Raw genomic sequence first — 21,930 nt, 5'->3', positions numbered from 1 at the left:
AATTGCCACCTGCTGATTTCCTGTAAACATTGCACTTTACATATGTGATTAATCAGAGAGCTGTGGACTGTTCTGAAGAAGAGACTGTGTTTGTGTGTGTGTGTGTGCGCACGCACGCGTGCGTTTCATTACCGTGGCAGATATAAATCACAGGCAATGTTTGCTCACAAAGCTGCAGCAAAACAGCAAGGAAAACAAAATTACAAAATACTATAAACTGCAAGTTCATAGACTGTAGAAACAACAACCCGAGTCAGCCGACAATTCACTGACTGAATTCTACAACTGAGCACAAGGAAGGTAGCCTCTCCAAAGGAGACTTTGAATCATAGGTGCCTCTGTTTCTTGGAGACACCAAACCTGACAACACTTTCAAAGATTTGGAGGAAAGTCCATTCTCTTTAGATTCAGGATCAACCTGTGCCAAATCCCAGCTCTTTCAGTGATTATCTGGGAGATCCATGCAAATTACCTGGACCTTCAACCCTTTAATTCCTCATCTGTAAAATGGAGACGATAATTTCTTTTTTTTAACTGAAGTATAGTCAGTTTGCAGTGTGAGATGATAATTCCTAAGTCACCTGAGGTGACGTGTAAAATACTTATTTCATATACTAGTCAGAACTGTATGGGTTGTAAGTGACAGAAATTTAATTCAAAGTGACTTCAGCAAAACAAGAAATGTACTGGCTCAAAACAGAAAAAAGATCAGGTCCTCTGGCTTCAGGTCTAGGACTTTAGAACTTCATGAGTCTTTCTAAGTGAAGTAAACCAGAAAGAGAAAGAAAAATATCATATATCACTCATATGTGGAATCCAAAAAAAAAGAAAAAAAGGACTCTATCAACTCATCTACAAAACAGAAACAGATTCGCAGACATAGTAAACAATCTATGGTTACCAGGGAAAGGGGTTGGAAAGGGATAAATTTGGGAGTTTGAGATTTACAAATATTAGCCACTATACATAAAAATAGATTTTAAAAAGTTTCTTCTGTGTAGCACAGGGAATTACGTTCAATATCTTATAATAACCTTTAATGAAAAAAATATGAAAACAAATAGATGTATGTATATGTATGACTGGGACATTGTGCTGCACACCAGAAACTGACATATTGTAACTGACAGTACGTCAATTTAAAAAAAAAAAAAAAAAAGAACTCCATGACATGCTCTCCACTTTTTGGCCCTGCTTTCTCTGTCTGGACCTCATTTTCAGGTAGACTGTACTTAGGGCAAACTAGTAGACTAGCCAACAGCTCCACAGATATGTCTTATCTTCTCAGCAACCACAGAGAACTGGTGTAGATAGTACATCATTTGCGAGATGACCCACTAGCCCGTTATCAGATCACACAGTTTGGGCAGGGAAGTGTCTACTCTCTTAGACCTACTCAAACCTTAGAGAAGCCTTTCCCTGATCAGACCTTCTAAAGTAACCCCTGCCTACTTAGTCTGTCCCATCATCCTATTTATTTTCTTCTTAGTATTTATAACAACCTCATAATTATCCTGGTTGCTTATATGTTTCCTTGTATATTATTTTTCTCCTTCTCCAATCTCTATCTAGAACCTAACATCTAGAATGTAAGCTCCTTAAGGGCAGGAATCATCTATGTCCTTTACCATGGTGTCTTTAGCATTCAATACTTTACCTGAAACATAATTAGTTTCTATATATGTGTTTAATGGATGAGTGGATGAACAGAAAAATTGACAGACCCTAGAAATCATTTTACTCAAGTCCCTGTATGCTGAGTCCTCTCTCAGCATACTATTTCCATAGCGGCTCTAGCCCAGGGGTCTATATGGGAGAGACCTTCCTCCCAAAGGCACTGAGGTGCCCTCACCTTCCTAAAGAAATGGACACACTTCCCATTGCCTTCATTATAAAGTCCAAATTCCCTCCAGCTTGTGTGCACAGCTTCATCTTCCACCACGTCCTTGCCCAACACTAAGTTCACAGCACACTCAACTTCATACCATTACACGAAAATACCACTCGTGCTCATGATGTTACTTCTCCTTGGAATGGTCTTCTAGCCTTTCCTGCTAAACAGGAAGCTATGAAGCTTTTCCTGGTGGCAGAGAGGCTATGCTCTGTACTGTCACAGGCCTTCATGCACCCCCTCCCACAACACTTATTCCAATATGTGACAATTCGATGACTCTTTTTCCCCACTTTACTGTTCATATTTTGAGTAAAAGGATTAAGTCTAATTTCTCTGTCTATTCCACTAGTGCCTGGCATGATGCTTCATAGAGATGCAGCAAAAAAATTGTTGACTATTATATATGCATATCAAGAAATAATTGAGAATTTTTCATTATTGTGTTGCTCAATGGAGTGCAAGGAACTGAAACATTTTAACAGCTGGGTTATTCTGCCAACTATCTGACCATCATTGCGAACAAGTGGGAGAGGAAATTTTTAACTTGTGAAATGGACATTTATTTCAATTAGTTATAGTTTGGTTAAGAAATCACATTTGAAAACATTTATACTATGTCTGAAATAGACACACCAATACACATATACTCAATGTTTTTCACTTTTCACTTTCAGCTTGGATTTTTTTTAACTGAGCATAAGCACTGATAGCATCTCTTGGAACTATTTAATGTTCACTTTTATGGTACATTAAATCCCATTGGCCAAAAGCAAGTTGTAGCTCCTCTGGTTGCTGGCCAAAGGCTGGTGGATCAGCACCATGGACAGAGGGAAGGTCACTCCAAGGCTGCTTGTGAAATGGCACCTGTGATAGCAGATGCACCACCAAGGAGAGAAACAGTCCACTGGTGTGACTGCTCCTCTGGAGATCATGGGAAAAGCGTGCTATCAGGGTTTCGGTCAACTCAGAGGATGGGTTCTGAAGAAAATAACCACTCCTCCAAGGTGTCTCTGAGTAGCATGAGCTGCTTCATTTATTGACCTATATTGATTCACTACTTTTTCAACAATCTGCTCTTCTGTTCCCAAAGTGCCAACGTTTTCATGCTGAAGTAAATGTAAATACCTAACTAGAAAATATGAAGGATACTTGTTCTTTCTAACTGTCCAGCATCTATAACCTTTTTTCCTTTGCAAACCACCTTTCAAACAAATAGGCTGTTTAAAAAAGATGACACTAAGGAACTGCTGATGCTACTGGGAACGGATTATGATGATACTGAAGTTTCATTTAAGATGGGAATCCCTGTCTTCTCGCAGTATGTTCCGACAGCTACAGATGAAATATTTCATGTCTGAGATTTGCTTCAAAACAATCCAGGATCAGGGGAGTGAGGAGAGGTATAGAGAAGACAAGATAGGCCTTGAATTGCTAATTGTTAAAGCCATAACATGAGAACATGAGAGTCAGTTCTCTCTACTCTTTTGTATGTTTGAAATTTTCCATTAAACATATACATATATGTATGTCTGCTTGTGTTACTGACAGGCCACAAAAAAATAAAAATAACAATGATTTCTGAATAGAGATAAGAAAGAGCAAGCTCTAGTACTCTCTGCTCCAAGAGGAGTTTTGAGGAGGCTGTGCTACAACCGTCCCATGCAGACTTGAGATTTTTGTCTTGCTCAAGTGCATGTGATGGAATATTAAGTCCAGATGTGTAGGGATGTTCACTTTCTTTTGGAGCAAGATGTCTCAAGACAGTGGTTTCTAAGAAATGAAACCCTTCATGTATCCCTCCTGACCAGAAGCAGCTGGGCACAGCCTGGAGCTGCAGGGGCTGAGGCAGAGTGTAGGAAGGAGTACCTGGTTGTTGACAGTAGGCTCAAGGTCAACACCTTAAGTTCTAGGTCAGAACCAAAACAACAAAACATTGTTTAAAAATAAAATGGGTAAGATAAGCAGAGGAAATCAAGATATGATGCCAAGAACATAGGGAGAGGAGCTAAAATATGGAGAGGGTGGAGAGGTACAAAAGGAAGACGTACCTACATATTTGTTGGGGTAGTTAGGGAGGGCTTTTGGAGGTTTTTCATGCAGAGGCCATGACAGAAGCAAATAAGGAACCAACGTAGAGCCTGGTGGATAAAATAAGAAAGGGAATGTAAACGTGCTTCAAAATCTGTGGAACTGTGCACACGTAATTGTTCAGAGGTTCGGACAGCCAATGAGGCTGCCTGAGGGCCTACCATGAGTAAGTCACTGGTACAAAAGGGTTTAAAAAAAAAGTCCTGCTTCATCTAGCTAACATTGTAGCGGGGGAGAAAGATGTATTTGCCAGTTATTTACAAGTGTGATCATTTCACCTGGCTTTTTTCTTTAGGACACAAGGCATGGCCTCCAGTTCACTGCAGCTTCCACCACTCCCCAGTCCCTATTGTCTTATACTCTGCCTACTTCACTCATTTGTCACCTGCCTGAGCCCAGCAGCCTTTTGAGTTTGTGACCACTGCTCCCTAATGTCCCTGAGCTGCTGGTGACATTTACCTCTCCTAAAATCGCCCAGTGGCTCAAGGAGCATATGAAAGACCCTATTCTTAGCTGAATCAGAATCATGGGTTGCCACTTAGTCTTAAGTAACCTTGAGCAGTTATGTCACCTCACTGAGGTGTCAATATCCTTAACTCTAAAACGGACGTAATCTTATCTGCTTTACAAGATATCTGTGAGGACTAGACTTTGCCTGTTCAGCTTACTCCTCCTTTGGATCTCATTCCTAGTTTCACTTCTTCAAAGAAACTGTCCAAGGCCTCCTGACTAGGTCAACTCCCTCTAATATACACAGACTCTCAGCACCACGTTCCTCTTCTTGGCAGGTACCCGCCCCAGTTACAACTGTACATTAGTTTGTAGATTATTTGATTAACACCTCCCTCTCCTGCCAGACTAAAAAACTCAACAGTGGCAGAGAATGCTGTTTTTCTCACCACTTATCAAGTCTGGCAAAAACAAAACCCAGGTGCTCAATAAATATTGTAAAGGACAAAATAAAATAAAGTGCTTCATAGACAGCTGTGTAAAGACAACCTGTGGCATATACTTCATGTCCAATAGAGTCTCATCTAATAACTCTTGGCTACTAGAAATTTCAAGTCAGGTTTTAACTAAGACTTTCTCTGAGAAAGAAAAGTCCCTAAACTTTATTTTCTAATAGGCTATCAACACCCCCCTCCTCCTAGAATAAGGATTTCCGTTTTGCCCACTGATACGCCAAATACGTAAAACTGCCTGGCACCTAATCAAAAACGGGATGTAAGGAGGGAGGGACGGGTGGGCGGGCACAGCTCTGGAGTTTCACAGAAGTTGGGGAACTTGGACAGCTTCTCCCGCACCGCCAGGAGGGAGGAAGCTGGGGTCTGGTCGGAGGTGAATCAGGGATGACACCCCCTCCGAACACTTTCAGCCACACCGATTTCCCGGTGCCCCGGATAGTAAACCCCAAGGAAAAGAGGAGGGCCCTCGCGCTGCCCCTCGGGGAACAGGGGCATTCACCAGTGCTCCCGCAAGGGACCTGCCAGTGCTGCGCGAAGCCTCTCCGCGGGGGCCGCCGTCCCGCCGAGGGTCACCGCCTGCGGAAGACCCGCCAGCACGCGATCCAAACTTCGCTGAGAAGCAGAACCTTCCGCCTGGTCCCTCCGCCAGGCAAACGAGTCCCCACCGCGCGGCAGAAAGGACTGTACGCCCCCTCCTCAGTCGTGCCCCACCACCTCAGAGACGTCTCCCCGCTTTCCAGACTGCCCCGCTGATTGAGGACGCCCACTCCCCTTTCTCACACTGTGCCTTCGTGTCCCGCAAAGTGCCTGCGCTGTGTCCCTCCGCCCCGGGGAAGCTCCTCCGCGCCCCTCCTCATTCCTAAAGTGTCTCGGCGGCAAGCGACTACGCTGCGAGGTCTCGCGAGAGTCCGCCGCGCAAGCCCCCTCCTCCCAGCCCCTCGCCGGCGAGGAAGCTTCCCCTGAATCCCGCAGCGCGCGGGCGCGAGCGGCGCATGCGTGGTCGCGGCTCCCAGCGCCCCCCGCGCAGTCCCGGAGCTGAGCGGACGAGGCCGCGAGCGAGGAGCCGGGGGTCGGTCTCTGCGAGGCCTTGCTAGGTACCACCGGCTTCTCTTCCTTCAGGGGCGGGACCGCTTCGCGGCCTTTCCTCAACGTGCGGAGGTTTCCTGAGGACGGCCGGATCACCTTGGGCCGGAAGAGCCTGGCGCTGGCTTCGGACGACGGCGACCCCTCTCCCAGCCAGCCACCCGCAGCGGCCTGGGCGCGCCGCGGTGCCCGGAGCCTCGAACCTGGGGCCGGGCGGTGCCTGCACAGCCGGCTCCACCCACTGGGGCCTCGCCTCCAGCCGCCCGACCCCGGGTGTCTGACACACCCCCTCCCGGCGGGGCTCTGCGCCCCCGCCCTTCTTTCCCTGGTCTCCTTGATTTTTTTTTCCAGTCCTCTACCTCGCTGTTTCCGACTTTGCACTAAAAGATGCACCCTGGAAAACCACATCAGGGGGCCACATCTTGTTCGGAGAAGAGGCCAAGTTTTGGGACCTTAGGGTACACATCCACCTTTTCAAGGGCCTAGATAGGTTTGATTAACCAGCCCAGAGCACCTTGTTCTTGCTGACACTGCCATTTTCACCTCCCTACCTTCCCACACTTACAAAACTATTAACAGGGACTCTCGGAGGTTGGTTTATTTGAGTCCCCTTTGAGCTAGGCGTGAGGTTGGCACCTGGGTTAGAGTATGGCTGCATCCCTGGACCCTCAGATCGACGCGCCCCTGGAGGTTGAGGGATGCCTAATAATGAAGGTGGAAAAAGAGCCCGAGTGGGCATTGGAGCCCATTCTGGAAGGATCGGACAGCTCTGAGTCCGAGACCTTTCGCAAATGCTTCAGACAATTCTGTTATGAGGATGTGACCGGACCCCATGAAGCTTTCAGTAAACTCTGGGAACTTTGCTGCCGGTGGCTGAAGCCAGAAATGCGTTCCAAGGAGCAGATCCTGGAGCTGCTGGTGATTGAGCAGTTTCTCACCATTTTACCCGAGAAGATTCAGGCTTGGGCACAGAAGCAGTATCCGGAAAGTGGAGAGGAGGCGGTGGCCCTGGTAATACATTTGGAAAAAGAGACTGGAAGACTAAGACAGCAGGTGAGAGAGGATTTTCCAAATTTTTATATTTAGCAAGAAGGGGAGGGAGAGGAGGATGGCCAGGGGATGCATTGCAGGAAATGCTCATTATGAAGCGGTAAATGGTACTAATAAAAATCCTTTATAAAGGGAATCTACTTAAAAGGGATTTGAATTTTTCATATTAAATAAGAAAAAAAAAAGCTTTGGCTGAAATATTATCTTGCAGTTGACACTAAACATGCATGTAAGTATTTGTCTTAAATCTTTGCATAATGTTTCTCCCAAAAATTACATGAGAGAACAATGTTATGCTTCAGTGTTTGACTTTTACAGCTTGATCCTAAAGAGGGCTATTTTTGCCCCCCCCCCAAAAAAAAGGAAAGAAGGACTTCATTAGTTATCCCAGAGCCCTCAGTAACTCTTTAATATTTCAATCCGAGTCTCCCGAAGTGTCCTCAATGTCATCATCCTTATCACTCTTCTTGGGTTTAATTGCTGATCCCCATTTGTCAGTGGCCTTGCATGCTCTGCTAGTTGTTTTTCAACAGCCCTTTCATTAACCTCTTGAAATCCTGCAAGATTTGCATTTTCACCTTGCACAGTCTTCGCATTTGTGTAAAGCTCTGACTCTCAGCAGGTTGCTGTGTTGGTCAGAGATAGACAGTAGATGTGGAGATTAATTTTCTAAGTTTTCAGTTCACTCGTGAATTAATTTGTATTGTGAGAACTTTCACTTCTCCGTGAACCTAATACATGTGAGGGCGCAAGTAATGTCTCTTCTGCTAACAGGGAGGCTCGGGATTTCACTCCTAACAGATTTTCCCTCCTCTGTATATTAATAAAAAGCATTCCCTTACGCCTTTATGTGCAGGCTTCTGGACAGTACAATTCACCCTATGCCCTCAGAGGTCCCACTGGGAACAGAGTGAAATTTTCCTTCCTTCTCCCATCTTCTATCCTTCTTTGGTATCTTTCTTGGGGGACTCAGGCCCTGATCTGGCCCTCTTTTCCTCCCTCTTTCCATTATGGCATTGACTTTATTTCCCAGGTTAGCAGTCCTGTGCACTTAGAGAAGCAAGCCCCACAAGGAGCAGCATGGGAGGTGGCCAGCTTTCAGCCACGGCAGGCGGAGCCCCAACCCAGAGTAGTGTCTCAGGAGGATGCTGAAAGCCTCCACTCGGGACACCGGGAACAGCTGAACCAAAAGAGAGAGCTTCAGCCCTTACCCAAGAATGGTAAGAAGAAGAACTCGGAGCATGCCCAGTGCAGAGACCGTGGCACGTTGGTTTTGTAGCCCTAACACTCTGACTTGTGTTGGTCCCCTCAATACATATTTGAAGATAAATTAAATGTTTGGGTAGGAAAGACTTCATTAGCTAGCTTCAGGAGTTGGGAATATGTGTGCCTTAAGTAAAAAGGATCTTAAAGAAGGAATCTGAGAAAATTTAGATTGCCCAGGCTGGCCTTAAGGTCTTGTGTTATTTAAGAATCTCCATCTCTACAATCAGCTTGTGGTTTTTAGTCCTGCCACATGTGTAAGTGTATGTGTTCTTGACTGACTATAAACAACCTGGAAAAAACTGTTTGGAAGAGGAAACAAGGCATTTATTTTCAAAAAGTGACTCAGTAAGGCATCACAGAAGGGGCATGTGAGAGAGAGAAACAATGAGACTTCACAGAGAAGGGACCACTGATGTCCGTAGCTGCTCTAGGCATTAATGAATCAAGCCAAATACAAGGTAAAGACCCTACCCTTCCCAGTCCGCAGGATGGCTCCATCCCCTGCAGTGTGGTGTAAGGCTTAAAAAGAGGAGCGGAAAGATCACTGAAGGTACAATAAAAAGGCATCAGTTTATATCCTTCCTCTGCCCCTCTGTGTGCTCTTGGGCAAGTAGTATTAATTAACTCACCTCTATGTATTAATGCATGGAGATTAAGTGATTAGGCTTTAGAGGCAAACAACCTGGGTTCAAAACCTAGCTCTGTCATTCTTTATCCATGTGGCCTTGGTCAGGTTACTTAAGTCCTCAAACTTTCCATTCTGTTATCTGTGAAAGTCAAATAATGAGGTTGTCAGTGTAGGTTAAAGGAAGCAACATGAAAGCGTCCATGCATCATAGTGCTCAATAGATACTAGTTTCCTTTCTCCTGAAATGGCATGATTATTTTTAAACTTCAAATCTGTCTGACTTACTACACTGAATTTCTTCTAAAAGAAGACCTAGGATTTCAGCCATGTATGCCTAAGGGAGTGGTATGTTTCCAAGGAGGTGATCCAGTTTGCTTCCGTAGAAAGTAATGGAAAGGTTTTTGAATTCTTGGTCACAGTAATACTCATTCTTGAAGTTTTCCTAGATAGCTCTAGAGCAGAAGTTAGCCCACGGATTGTCTTACACTGTACGTTTATATGTCTTCCTTCCCCCCTTCCAGGGGCATATTTGCCTGTAGTGTTCAGTTCTGTATATGCTAACTTTTTTAGGACAGTATTCACTCATAGGGGATTAATTTATGCTAGAGATTGCAAACTGGTAACTCACTCCAAGTCAGACTTGTTTTGTTTCATCTGTAAAGAGTTTGTTTAGGGGTTTTGTTTGTTTATTTGTTTTTAGCTCTCAAGGTTTAAGACTTTTGAAATTGTACATAAAAGTCCATATTTCTGGCTTCTCTTGAAGAAAGGAGAAGGCCTGATAATACTAAGGCCACAGTGTCACAGTGAAGCATCAGCTGGAGCTGAACTTTGGCTGTACCCTTTCAGTGGGACGTGCTCTCCGGTTCCCCCACAGTCCTTACCTCTCCCCTTCCGTCATGTCCTTTACCTGCTTACTCCCAAAAAGCATTTGCATTTGTGAGCCCTGCTTTAGTTTTTGGTTTTTGGCATTGTTCTGAACTCATTGAGAAAATGACCAATTTCCACTTGTTGGGTTTTTATACACGCTCATTTCATAAAGGGAGAAGCAGCATGAATAAAAGGGCCAGAGCCCACACCGCTGTTTCTTTCTCTTCTTACAGCCCGGCCTTCTCCCTGGGTTCCTGCTCCAGCTCATGAATGGAGCACCACGGATCAGGAAGTGACCACACGACTTCCTGTTGGGTCGCAGGTAAACTGTAGCTGTTCTTTCTGGCCTTCCTTCCTAGGTTATTCAGTCACAGTGATTGCCTGTGCCCCCACTATCCTCAAACTTCTGTACTCCCTCCAGGAGACTTCTTTCCCCTTACTCCTTTTCCAGAAAAGACTGGACCCAGCCTTCTGAGTAATGGGACTCCTGGCTGGGTCACCTCCCTTGTGATTCTTCATAGTACCTTCTGCTTCATTTGGCGCAAAATAAACACTTGGTTCTTTGATTTTAATTTTTATTTCGGGCCTTTCTGTGCTTCATCCACAGTCATTCATCCTTCAGAGACCCATGGGGTTATCTTGGTAATCATGACTGTTTGTGTTTTACAGGGACCAGTGAAAGATGTCTGCATGGCAAGAGGTTTTTCCTACAAAAAGAGTGTGCATCAGATTCCTGCTCCCAGAGACCTCTACCAGGATATTAGAAAGGAGAGTGTTGGGAACATGGTCTCCCTGGGTAAGGATTCTATCCTTTTTCACATGAAAGTTTTGGGGATTTCTAATGTAGTCATTTCTCCTGATAGTTATGAAATAGCTATAAACGTTATCACTTAAAGGACCTCCATGGGTTGTCTGATCATTTCTGTAATCTAGAATACCATGTTCTCTTACCTCACTCATTCCCTTCTTCCAATTTATATTATACGTTTATATATATTCTTATAATTCAGTGATTAAGACATTGGAGAGGTACTATATATGACTGTCTTATTATTCAAATATAAACTTGCCCACATCCACTAGACTAGAAACTCCATAAAGCCACGAGGTCTTTTTAGGATTTGTTTTTGTTTAATCCATAGTAACCCCAAGACTTGGCACAGATCCTGACACATGGGTGGGTGCCCGGCAAATATTTGTTGGATGGATGGAAATCTTGTAAATGAAAGAAAAAAAGTAATTTCAATACAATAATCTTGATAGCGTGTTGTAAATTGTTTAAGTAGCACAAATTTTTGCAGACATACCACCACTGACATGTTATTTTACAAGCAGGCTTTTGAAGAATTACATCATCTGCTTTAGCAGTAGGGATAAATATGGTTCATTCCTATGTAAGTTACAAGTCAGAGATTACTTACGAGTAAACTGACAGGACTAAAATGTGCACCAGTACACACTATAGATACTACTGACCTGCATAATAAGAGTAGCCACTAGCTACACATGGCTATTTAGATTTAAATTTATGAAATTAATCAAAATTAAATGAAGTTAAAAGTTCCGTTCCTCAGTGGCCGTAGCCACATTTAAGGTACTCAGTAGCTGTACTGGATAGCTCAGTTAGAAAACATTTTCGTCAGCACAGAAGTTCTACTGGACAACAATACATATAGACACTGAGGTATAAAGATTGTACAATGGGCTGTGTCAAACCGAATGAATAAAGATAAGCCAGCAATTGTATATAATTCAAAAGCAATTAAAGCAATTAAAAAAAAAAAGACCACCTTAAAATGATGCTGATGTCACACCAGTAGCAAAGCATTCTCCCCAAACAGCAGGCTCCTTGATTTTCATTTTCATTTAGGGCCTCTGTGCTTCAGCGCTGACCACTCATCCTTCAGAGGCCCATGTGGCTATCTTGGTAGTCGTGGCTGTTAGTGCTGTTTCAGGGGCCAGTGAGGCATGTCCACCTGGCGAGTTGCATACACAGTAGGTGTTTCCTAGCATTGCCTTGGATCGTACAGCATCCAGACCTAGTAAAATGATGAATCAGAATCCTTAGTAAAATCTGTCAGGAGTGGGATAGAGACCATACTTTGGAAATCCAGGGCCCACATGTGTAATAATTACATATGGAAAGGCCGAGGCTCAGAGACACCTGGCCCAGTCTTTTATCACAGATTGCAGACTAAAGGCTCATGGGCTGAATCTAGCCTGCAAACATATTTTGGCCTTGCATAGAGTTTTAATTTGAAATTAGCTTATATATCTGGATTTCTAGTTTCTCTAGAAAAATCAGACGGCAGACACCATGGGCCCACTTCCTCACAAGCCCCCGCTGACCAGAGCTGGACGAGGGGCCCACGCTGCACGGCCTGGGCTCTCACCCCAGCCCCCAGCTCCCTGCATTGCCTGCCCGGTCCTTGGGGACGTTTGAACTTTCATTGTCCCTACACTTACTTCTCTCATGTGAAAGTAAAGAGCAAATCTCCATCCCCAGGGTTCTTTCAGCAAGGATTTGATTTGCTACTGCTTCAGCCAGAGAATTCCATGAAGCTCCTATGTGTGTTTTCTATAGAAGAAAATTAAATGTAACTAGATACCTATGGGGCATTGGACACTTCACAGATGATCATTTATTTAATATTCCTAGTGCCTAGTAGATGATATTGTTCCCTGGGAAACGGAGGCACAGAGAGATTAAGAAACTTCCCCTGGTCAAAAAGTAAAGTAGTGGACCTCGGATTCAGATTTAAGACATGTTGCTCTCCATAGTATTGTAAGGTAAAAAGCTCAAGTTGCTTTCCTCTGCTTACATCTCTTTCCCATTAACTTCGCCAGAATGTCTCTAAAAGTTCGTGACTGCTCATCTCTCATGGGCCCAAGTGTGTGTATCTGCATGTTGAGATGGAGGGAGGATCTATGGGGAGCAGATACCAGCACATTTTATGAGTAATGAATACTAGTTAGGGACATGCTCTGTTCCTAACACAATGTTAGATACTAAGGGGGAATCAAAGGTGATGAAATGTAGTGGTGGTATGAGTTAGTAGATGATTGTGCCGGGTAACTCGTGTAAGAATCTCGTGTGCACCGTCATGGTTGAGGAAGGCTTTAGAAAAGAGATGAGTTGGACAGGACCTTTAAAGGATAGGTGCGAACAACTGGTCCAGGAAAGCGTGCCCCGGCTGAAGACTGGGGCATGCAGTAATGATCTCTAGCATGAAATACGTTTCTCTTATTATAGGAAGTACAGTGTCGACATCTAACAAGATAGCCCGGTTGGAGCAAAGAAAGGAGCCCTGGACCATAGGTGTACATTCCTCTAATAAGAGGACTGTCTTACAAAGCAACTACATCAAGGAAAAGTCAGTTCATGCTGTTCAGATCCCTGCAAGGAGTGCAGGGAAGACATGGAGAGAGCAGCAGCAGTGGGGTCTAGAAGATGAAAAAATAGCCGGCGTGCACTGGAGTTACGAGGAAACTAAGACTTTCCTTGCAATTCTCAAAGAGTCCCGCTTCTATGAAACGCTTCAGGCTTGTCCCCGAAACAGCCAGGTGTATGGTGCTGTAGCTGAGTGGCTGCGAGAGTGTGGCTTCCTCCGAACACCAGAACAATGCCGGACCAAGTTCAAAAGTCTCCAGAAGAGCTATCGAAAAGTGAGGAATGGCCATGTGTTAGAACCCTGCGCCTTCTTTGAGGACATGGACGCTTTGCTGAACCCTGCAGCTCATGCTGCATCCACGAATCAGCCAAAGGAGATGATGTCTCTCCCCAGACTGAAGAGAACTGGTGTCAGTGCCAAAGACCAGATCAATTTGGTGGAGGAGGAAGAAGCCGCAGAAGAATCTGATGGTGATGAGATGGGCGTTGAGTTTATCCGGAAGTCTGAGATTCGTGGTGCCCCTGTCTTATTTCAAAACCTGAGTGGTAAGAATTCTGCTTTTTTTTTCTAATATGAAAATGGGTGATGTGGTCTTGTAGAAAAAGGAGTAGACCAGACATGGCCAAACCTCGGGAGTTCTGTCACGCACACCTTGCCACTTATGACTGATCAGCCGCGTAACTGAAAGTACTCCCAGATGTTTGCTGCCCCCAGTGCCATCTGAGAACAGCCACAAAGGGTCCTTTCTCAGGTTAGAGCACAGCGTGCGTAGACAGATATTCACCATTCTGCAAATCCCTAGACATGAGGGTCGGGCCGTTTCAGATACGGGAATCCATCCTTCAGTGATAGGGTGGAGTGAAGAGATCACTCAGTGAGGTAGAGGATAGAAAAGACTTCCCCACTGCAGAGTGCAAAACACTCAAAAAGCATGTTTAACATACTATTAAAACCTAACCAAAAGTTTTATTCTGCTATAAAAGCAGAACATCTACTTGTCTTGCAGATCATTTCATCTCTCAGAGTAGATCAGAAACTACTCTGGACCTAGTTCTGCTCTTCAAAGAAGGCAGGCTAAGGGAATGATAGGAACTTTGAGAGGAAAGTTCCTATTGGGGTTCTGATCCATTATTCTTAACAATTTTGAAAAGACAGACAGCCCAACCCTTAATAACCACAGCCAAGACAGATTTGGGAGACTGCATTTTTATTCTAGCAAGTAAACTTTGAGATCAGTTTATCAGTTTTGATTTAAAAATCTTACTGGGATTTTGACTTTATAGATTCATTTGAGAATTGATATGTGTACAACTTGAGTCTGCCTATCCAGAAACATACTGCCTCTCCATTCTTTCTAGTTCTTTTATGTCTTTCAATATAATACTATAGATTTTTTTCTATAGACCTTCTCATTTCTTGCAGAGCCTATTCCCAGGCATATCATAGTCCCTGGAAATGGAATTTGTTTTCTTGTACTTATATTTTATAATGTATAGACACCTTGTATCTTTGAACGTTATCCTTGAATGGCAGGTGTGCACTGGGGCTACGAGGAAACCAAGACTTTTCTTGATATCCTCCGGGAGACTCGGTTCTACGAAGCACTGCAAGCCTGTCATCGGAAGAGCAAGTTGTACGGGGCTGTGGCTGAGCAGCTGCGCGAGTGCGGCTTCCTCCGGACGCCAGAACAGTGCCGGACCAAGTTCAAAAGCCTCCAGAAGAGCTACCGCAAAGTGAAAAATGGTCATGTGCTGGAGTCCTGCGCCTTCTACAGGGAGATGGATGCCCTGATTAACTCTCGGGCATCCGCCCCTCCCACCAACACCCCAGAACAAGTCCCATCACCCTCAGTTCAAGAAAGAGAGGATGTTGAGATTGAACCCCAGGGACCTCCAGGCTGGGAACCTGAGGAGACCTCACAGGAGACAGTAGTTGAAGATTCCGGCAGCGAGAGAATGAGTGAGGAGGAGACTGTTAAAGAGCCAGAATTCCGGGGACCGCCAGGTCTACTGCAAAGCCCAAGTGGTAAGGATCATCAGGGGCTGTGGTCTGAAAGAGGAGAAAGGGGTTTACTGACAAATCACACCTGGCACATCGCTCGTGAATGATTGTTCATTAAATAGATATTTGCATGTCCTGTGCCATTTGAGGAAAAGGGGAGGTAGCGATGAATAAGACAGAGTCCCCGTTCTCGTGGTGCTTCTGTGCAAGGGAGGAGCTTACGTTACCGCAAGGTTTGGTCTTGGGGATCTCAGCCTCGGTTTTTGTGTGTATAGGACAGATAATGTTTTATATCTCCTAGAAATACTGTGGGAAAGAAAAACTTGGAATTATACTTGAGAAAAACTCTGATCAAGGAGGTGTGTCTGTAAGCTCAAAACAGAAATGTCTCAGTTATGTGTGGCGTGCATGAGGAAAGTGATGGGCAGAAGCAGAATGATGGAGACTTTCTTCTGGTTCCCAGCTGCACCTGCCTGTTTCCCACTGACTGCTGGACGCTCTTGTGGGCATCTCACCAGTAGCCCAGACTTAAATTTTCAAAACTAAGATCTCTTTCATGCCACACCATGGCTCTTCCCTGTGTCCCCCCACTGGTCATCCAGGCTTACGAGACAGAGGTAGTTTTGATGCCTTCTCTCCCATTGCTTACATCCAGGCAGATGACATGTTTTTTCAGCTGCTGTGGAACATCCATCTGCCCCCTCTTTAGTCACCATGAGCACTACCTTAGTTTAGTCTTTCTCTCTCTTGCCTGAACTGCAGTACAAGTCTCCACACCAGTTTTCTCTGTTAGACTTGCATTAAGGTTCCACAGCCATCCTTAATCTGAGCTGTGCCAGCCTTACCTGTTACTGTCTTCCTTCCTACACTCTATGCTTATTCAAAACAAGCATTAGAGAAGGAAGTTCACACATGCACTCTCCAGTAGTATTTATACGGGAATTTGCAGTATGAAAGCTGAAATTGTTAACTCTGGAACTGGAGCTGTTAAACTGATCACTTTGGAAACAAGGTCCTTTGGTACCATCTCTTGTGAATCTTGTTTTTTTATGGTGAGCTCCAGACCTGTCATCAAATTATCAGGCTCGTCTGAGCCAACTACTGGGCTGTAACTTCCTCCAGCTCCCAGGATAGTGCTAGACCCAATCAGAACACTTCAGAAGATGCCATTGTTAGGGCTTTTCACCGAAGTTAACGGATTAATTGGTGGCTGCCCTCCTCTTCCAGTGCGTGCCGCAAGCCGCCCGCTGGGGACTGGGGGACAGCAGCAGTTTCAGTGCAGTGGGTGGAAGCAGAGTGCTGGTGCAATTAGCTGGTAGAAACAATGACAGTGCAGCAAAGTGCTTAGGGGGAAGACCCTGGACTGGGCCTATGTTACACAGGTTATGAAGTATTTATGGGTGAAATAATACAATGTCTGAATTCACTTCCAAATAAGCTGAGTGGAGAGAGCAGAGAGTGTCTGGGAATAGAGATGAACCAAGATTGGCCATGAGTAGCTCGTTGGGTAAGTGGTTCATGGAAGTTCAGTATACATGCTGTTCTCTACTTTTCTGTCTGTTTGGATTTTCCATAATAAAAAGTTAATACAAAAACCACACAGTTAAGACGTGACCAGGATGGATCTCGGCATTAGAACCAGAGCTGTCTGATTCACAGCCCGGGTCTCTTCAACACGTCATGCCCTCTGTCCAGAAAACTTACCAGAGAAGCTGGGATCCAAGATGTGCGTTGGGTTGTAGATGAAAGAGTGAGGAGGAGGTAATTCTGGTTTGGGGAACAGTGAAAATTAGATGTGAGTTAGTGGGGTCTATGTGGGAGACAGCCAGAAAAACAAGGTGACAGAGACATTTGAGGAGAAGAAAGTGAGGCTCTTGGATAGGATATGATTCAGTGTTGATGAACTGAGAAATCCACTGAGGAATTTGGACTTGTTTACTAGAATCTACTCTAAACACTGGTGAAGTTTAGTGTACATTGGTATAGATGAGAAATGTTGAAAGCAGGATGAATTGGAGTGGAATTTCAGGGGAATGAGCTAAGTTGCTCCCATGTTAATCAGGATACAGATGGGGGATAATGGCGTGGATTATAACTCAGTTCTGAAAACATTTCCAAAGGCCTACTTTGTGCTGGGTGTTACTGGCTCTTCAGGGAACTGAAAGAAAACAGGGCTTAATGCATCCGAGGAGAGTTGCCATCCCCGAAGCCGGTGAGGCACGCGGGTCCTGACGTGCGAGGCCTGGACGCCGTGGTGTTTGTCTTAATACAGGACTGGTCTGAAGTTCTTATTGTCTTTTCTTTTCAGATTTTGAAATTGGAAACAGCATCAAGGAGAGTGCCGCACAGGTAGTGTGTAAGGACATGGAGCCGCACAGGGCCCTAATGGAAAAGCCCAAAGGGGGCGTGTCCCAGAATATTGATCCAGGTAAATGTCGTAAAAGGGAATGCATCTCAGGAAGACAGTGGGACAGCCTTCAAGGAGTCAGACAGGGAAAGCTGATGTCTCAGCCTAGAGACTTAGGGAAAGCTGTAGTGCATCAGAGGCCTCTCGTGGGGAGGAGGCCCTACCGGCTTCTCAGATACGGAGAAAGCTTTGGGAGGAGCGCTCGCCTTCTGTGCCGGGTGAGCCACCAGAAGGAAAATCCTTGCAAGTGTAGTGTCTGTGGGAAGTGCTTTGGTAGAAGCAGGAGTCTTATCAGACACCAAAGAATCCACACAGGAGAAAAACCTTTTAAATGTCTTGACTGCGGGAAGAGCTTTAACGACTCCTCAAACTTTGGCGCCCACCAGAGAATCCACACCGGGGAGAAACCCTACAGCTGTGGAGAATGCGGGAAGTGCTTCAGTCAGAGCTCGAGTCTCATCATCCATCAGAGAACCCACACTGGAGAGAAGCCCTACCAGTGCGCCGAGTGCGGGAAAAGCTTCACCAACAGTTCTCATTTCAGTGCCCACCGGAGAGTCCACACTGGTGAGAGCCCCTACAAGTGCGGGGACTGTGAGAAGAGTTTCAGCAACTGTACAAGGTTTCGGGAGCATCGGAGAATCCACACCGGAGAGAAGCCCTATGGGTGCATCCAGTGTGGCAAGCATTTCAGTAAGAGTTCTGTTCTTACCAAACATCAGGAAGTCCACGTGAGAGAGAAGCTGCAGCCGCTCCCTCTGCCCACGTATCTCCCAGAGCACCCCCAGAAGGGGAAGACTGATGAGTTCAGGAAAACTTTTTGACACGATCTCTTCTCTTCCTAAATGACCCTTTAGCCATTTTACCCTAATCTCACTCTTGGAGGCAGTCTTAGCTATGAAGAGTCATTGCCAAGATAAGCTTGAGAAAATGAAGGCTTGGATCCTGTTCTCGCCTCTGCCTCTAACTTGATCAGTCTGCTCCTCTCCTCTGCGTCTCAACTTTTCCTTTACAAAGTCACGAAGATAACGAGTCAAGCCACTGCGATGGGCTTGCTAAATCCAGCAACATCCAAGACCCCTCTGTGTAGGAGAGAGTTGTTTTGAAGGAGAGAAAAAAATGCACAAAGTTGTTTTCATTATCTACCACGTGCGGTCGTGGATACAACTTGATCGGAGTTTAACGTGTGGGTAGAACGTCCAGGAGTCTGATAAGAACCGCATCAGATCCATCTTGGTTTAGAAGATATTCACAAAGGGAGATGGAAGATTTTACAGTTTTCCTCTCCTGTTGCGGTGTGTCTTTTTTGTGTCAAGAAGCTGATCTAACTAGCCAAGGTGGAATCTGTGTCATCGCTGAAGTAATGCCTTGCCCTCCACAAGCAGCTCATCATCCATCGTCCTCTGTGGACTGACCTTTTCTGTACCTGAAGGCTGAACCCCCTTGGCGGCCGCTTCTCCAGCCTATAAGTAATCCCATTCCTTTTACTGTTTCTCGTATGTCCTGTACTTACCTCTTAATTGTTCTGGGTGCCCTCATCCGACTCTTCTGAATTACCGTGCCCTCCTCAGATGGAATAGCATGCATGCTCATGGCGTGTCTCACTCAAAGTAGAATTTCAGACCCAGTCTACTTCCACCCTATAACTCCTCTGGCTCTTATCAGGGCATGACTGGGATGTTGGCGTATTTTATGCCTCCCAGCCCACACTTCAGTATAATATAATCGTTTTCTAAAACTCGCAGTGGGTAGGGAAGAACTGAGGTAAAGATCTGAAACGTTTCTGTTTCCTGGTCTCCTTAGTCCTGCTTTAGCACAGATAGCCACCTCCATCCAGACCAGCTCTCCAGGCTAGTCCCTGTTCATAGGATCATGAACCTCACTGTAGTGCTCTGAGTAATTTATACAACTCTGTAGCTCACTGAGGAGAGGTAGAAATAGTTACAGAAACTTCCAGTCCATTTACCTGCTAGTCTGAAAAATCTCTTTGATAACCCTCAGCACTAGCCTGATAAATACTGAAGGACGGATTCAGGTGGGGACATAGTTCATTTATGGATGTGGATGAAAACCAGGAACTTGGTCACGCAAGGCGTTACTTCAGGATGAGGCCAGTGGCATTTGTAGCCTTCATAGGATGGTAAACCTCAGGGGGGCTTTGCTTGGAGGAGAGGGAAGTCATAAGTTTAGGGGGAAGAGAACCAGAGTCAGGGCTGTGTGTAGATCATTCTTTCGGTCTCGTCTCTCCTTTCCTTTGTGAGATGCTCTTCTATCTGAAGACATCTGAGTATGTTTGAATCTTTTGAAACTTGTTTAACAAAGTACCAAGGAGGGCAGGCAGTGGAGAAAGAAATCCAACTTACGGTGCCAGAATAGAGTGTGGTCTGTTGGAAGGCAGGTGACTCAGGCAAACATTGATCAATGGTCCTTATTTACACTTGCTGGACCTGTTAGAATTGTTCACATCTCAGTAGGTTGATTTCCTCTGTGTTGTCTGAATTACAGACTTCTAATGGTGAGTGCAGTTTCATGTTGGTAGTGTGCCTAGCACAGGAAGGTGTGTGTGGTGCCGGCGGGCGTGCGCTTGTGTTGTGTAGATGTTCTGAAACTCCCCCTCTAGAGAAGATGCGCATTAATAGAAATCACCACTTAGTAATAAGTACCCAGGAGCGATAATTATATCAAAGCATGGTTCAGGAAAGTAGATTTACTCATAAGTATTTATGAAGCACTGTTGTGTGTAAGGCTATGTTCTAGGCACAGCGAGGGGTATGAAAATGAAGAAAAGGCATGGTGCCTGCGCTCAAGGAACTTGCCGTAGATGGAGGACGTACTGCAGCAAAAGGTCGTGCCTGTTCTGCTCCTGTCAATTACAGGTCAGTGGCTTCTCAGTGAAGAAATCACCTTCACTTGTGGAAGGAGTTTCTCTGATTGCCTAAAATCATATTCAGTACCTCTGTCCCCCAGATTTCCCCAGTGGCCAGGGAGGTTCAGGACCCCTTCTGCCTCCAGTGGAAGAGACGGATTCTGTCTGTCTCATGTGTCTGGGATCAAGGCTGAGGTGGAATTTGGATTCCCTTACCTGTTTCCCAGTTGTAAATCGGCTCCTGGAACTTGTATTAAAAATTATCTTAGTGAACTGTGTCTCTGCTTCTGAATAGAAATTCCTGCTCACCATCTTAGACCAAGACTGTATTTTATCTTTTTTCAGGTGGCACATGAAAGTCAAAATAACAGTCATACTCTGATTAATGTGACTCATATCACATAACATTGCCTTTATGAAGATCCATTGGAAAAAGTTTTTTTCCTATCTCTCAGTACCAGGGAAAGCTCTGATCCTAAAGCTGGGGGAAAAAGGAAAGGTTACCTTACAAACACTGTGATTTTTGTTTATTTGTTTATAACTTACTGCTTTTCTTTCTTTGTTCTAGCTGCTGGAACAAAGAAACTTACAAAAGCAAAACTTACAACTCACCTCAACCAACTACCTGAAACCTATATTTATTTAATCCTGTCTTGTATCTTTAAAAATTGCCCCAAATCCTATTTTTTTAAAAGTGGTATAAACAAATAGACATTTTATTCTCTGACCTCTTACCCAAGGCACTTTGGAACCTGGCCTGTATCCCTGCCTAGGATTATTTTGTTACTCCCATGAAGACCTCGATTCTTACTGGTGATTTTATTACACATACAACTGACTCTATCTGGAAGGAAACCTTAGTTTTTTTTTTTTTAGAGAGGAAAACTTCACAGCATACTTAAAACAGCTCAGGGCCGCCTGCCCTGTAGACTGAGCACTAGACCAGAAGCCAAAGGACACCTTCTGAGTCTTGTTTGACACATCAGACTCTCTGGGCCTGAGTTCCTCATCTGAAGAGAAGCCAAGTGTGATTGCCAAGGCTGCTGGAATGTTTTGGGCAATGACAGGTAGCTACAGTGAAGAAAGCCTATTTGGTGAGGTGTGGCGCCCAACGACTCAGCCCCGGGGAGCTGGGGAGGCCCCGAGCGGGGAGCGTCTGGGTGACTGGTGTAGCCGTAAGCTTTGCCTCTTGAGTGCGTTCTGAGTAGAAGGTATGTCTGCTCATTGTACTCGTCGTTCCGTATAAATGTTCACTTAGATGTCTTCTTGAAAACTTGTATGTGAAATAAATGTCTAAAATAAATGACTCCCGTTGGGTTTTGCCATAATTTGACGGCTTTCTTCTATTAAGGGAAGAGAACTTATCCAAGAGATAACAGAAGCTGGTCCCAGCAGCTGAGGGGAACTTCAGCCTCTTTCCCGG

The 21,930-nt window shown here is 44.9% G+C and overlaps 1 protein-coding gene and 1 long non-coding RNA gene across 4 annotated transcripts in view; one reads left to right on the top strand and one right to left on the bottom strand.

Annotated features, from left to right (window-relative positions):
- LOC116147202 (uncharacterized) overlaps positions 1 to 5,818 on the bottom strand; it is a 187,105-nt gene extending 181,287 nt beyond the window's left edge. The window contains exons 1-2 of the long non-coding RNA XR_010377684.1: positions 5,728 to 5,818; positions 3,943 to 4,032 (exon numbers count right to left, since the gene is read on the bottom strand). This is a non-coding gene — a long non-coding RNA (uncharacterized LOC116147202). The remainder of the gene's footprint in view (positions 1 to 3,942; positions 4,033 to 5,727) is intronic.
- A 174-nt stretch (positions 5,819 to 5,992) lies between these two features.
- ZKSCAN2 (zinc finger with KRAB and SCAN domains 2) lies at positions 5,993 to 21,835 on the top strand. Of its 3 annotated transcripts, none has more exons than XR_010377683.1 (8): positions 5,993 to 7,083; positions 8,114 to 8,300; positions 10,075 to 10,163; positions 10,511 to 10,637; positions 13,095 to 13,778; positions 14,767 to 15,258; positions 17,543 to 19,110; positions 20,387 to 21,835. XR_010377683.1 is itself a non-coding variant. In XM_010986939.3 (7 exons), exons 1-7 carry the CDS (start codon positions 6,679 to 6,681, stop codon positions 18,463 to 18,465), a joined length of 2,907 nt encoding a protein of 968 aa, XP_010985241.3. In that variant the 5' UTR covers positions 5,993 to 6,678; the 3' UTR covers positions 18,466 to 21,835. The 3 variants fall into 3 exon arrangements, 1 of the variants encoding a protein (XP_010985241.3); XR_004130710.2 differs by having other exon boundaries at positions 17,543 to 20,517; positions 21,076 to 21,835; XM_010986939.3 differs by having other exon boundaries at positions 17,543 to 21,835.
- Positions 21,836 to 21,930: the final 95 nt, after the last annotated feature.

Source organism: Camelus dromedarius, chromosome 24 (assembly GCF_036321535.1).
Source record: "Camelus dromedarius isolate mCamDro1 chromosome 24, mCamDro1.pat, whole genome shotgun sequence".
Classification (NCBI taxonomy): domain Eukaryota; kingdom Metazoa; phylum Chordata; class Mammalia; order Artiodactyla; family Camelidae; genus Camelus; species Camelus dromedarius.
The sequence above is the reverse complement of the archived record's forward strand: the minus strand, read 5'-3'. Positions and strand labels throughout refer to the sequence as shown.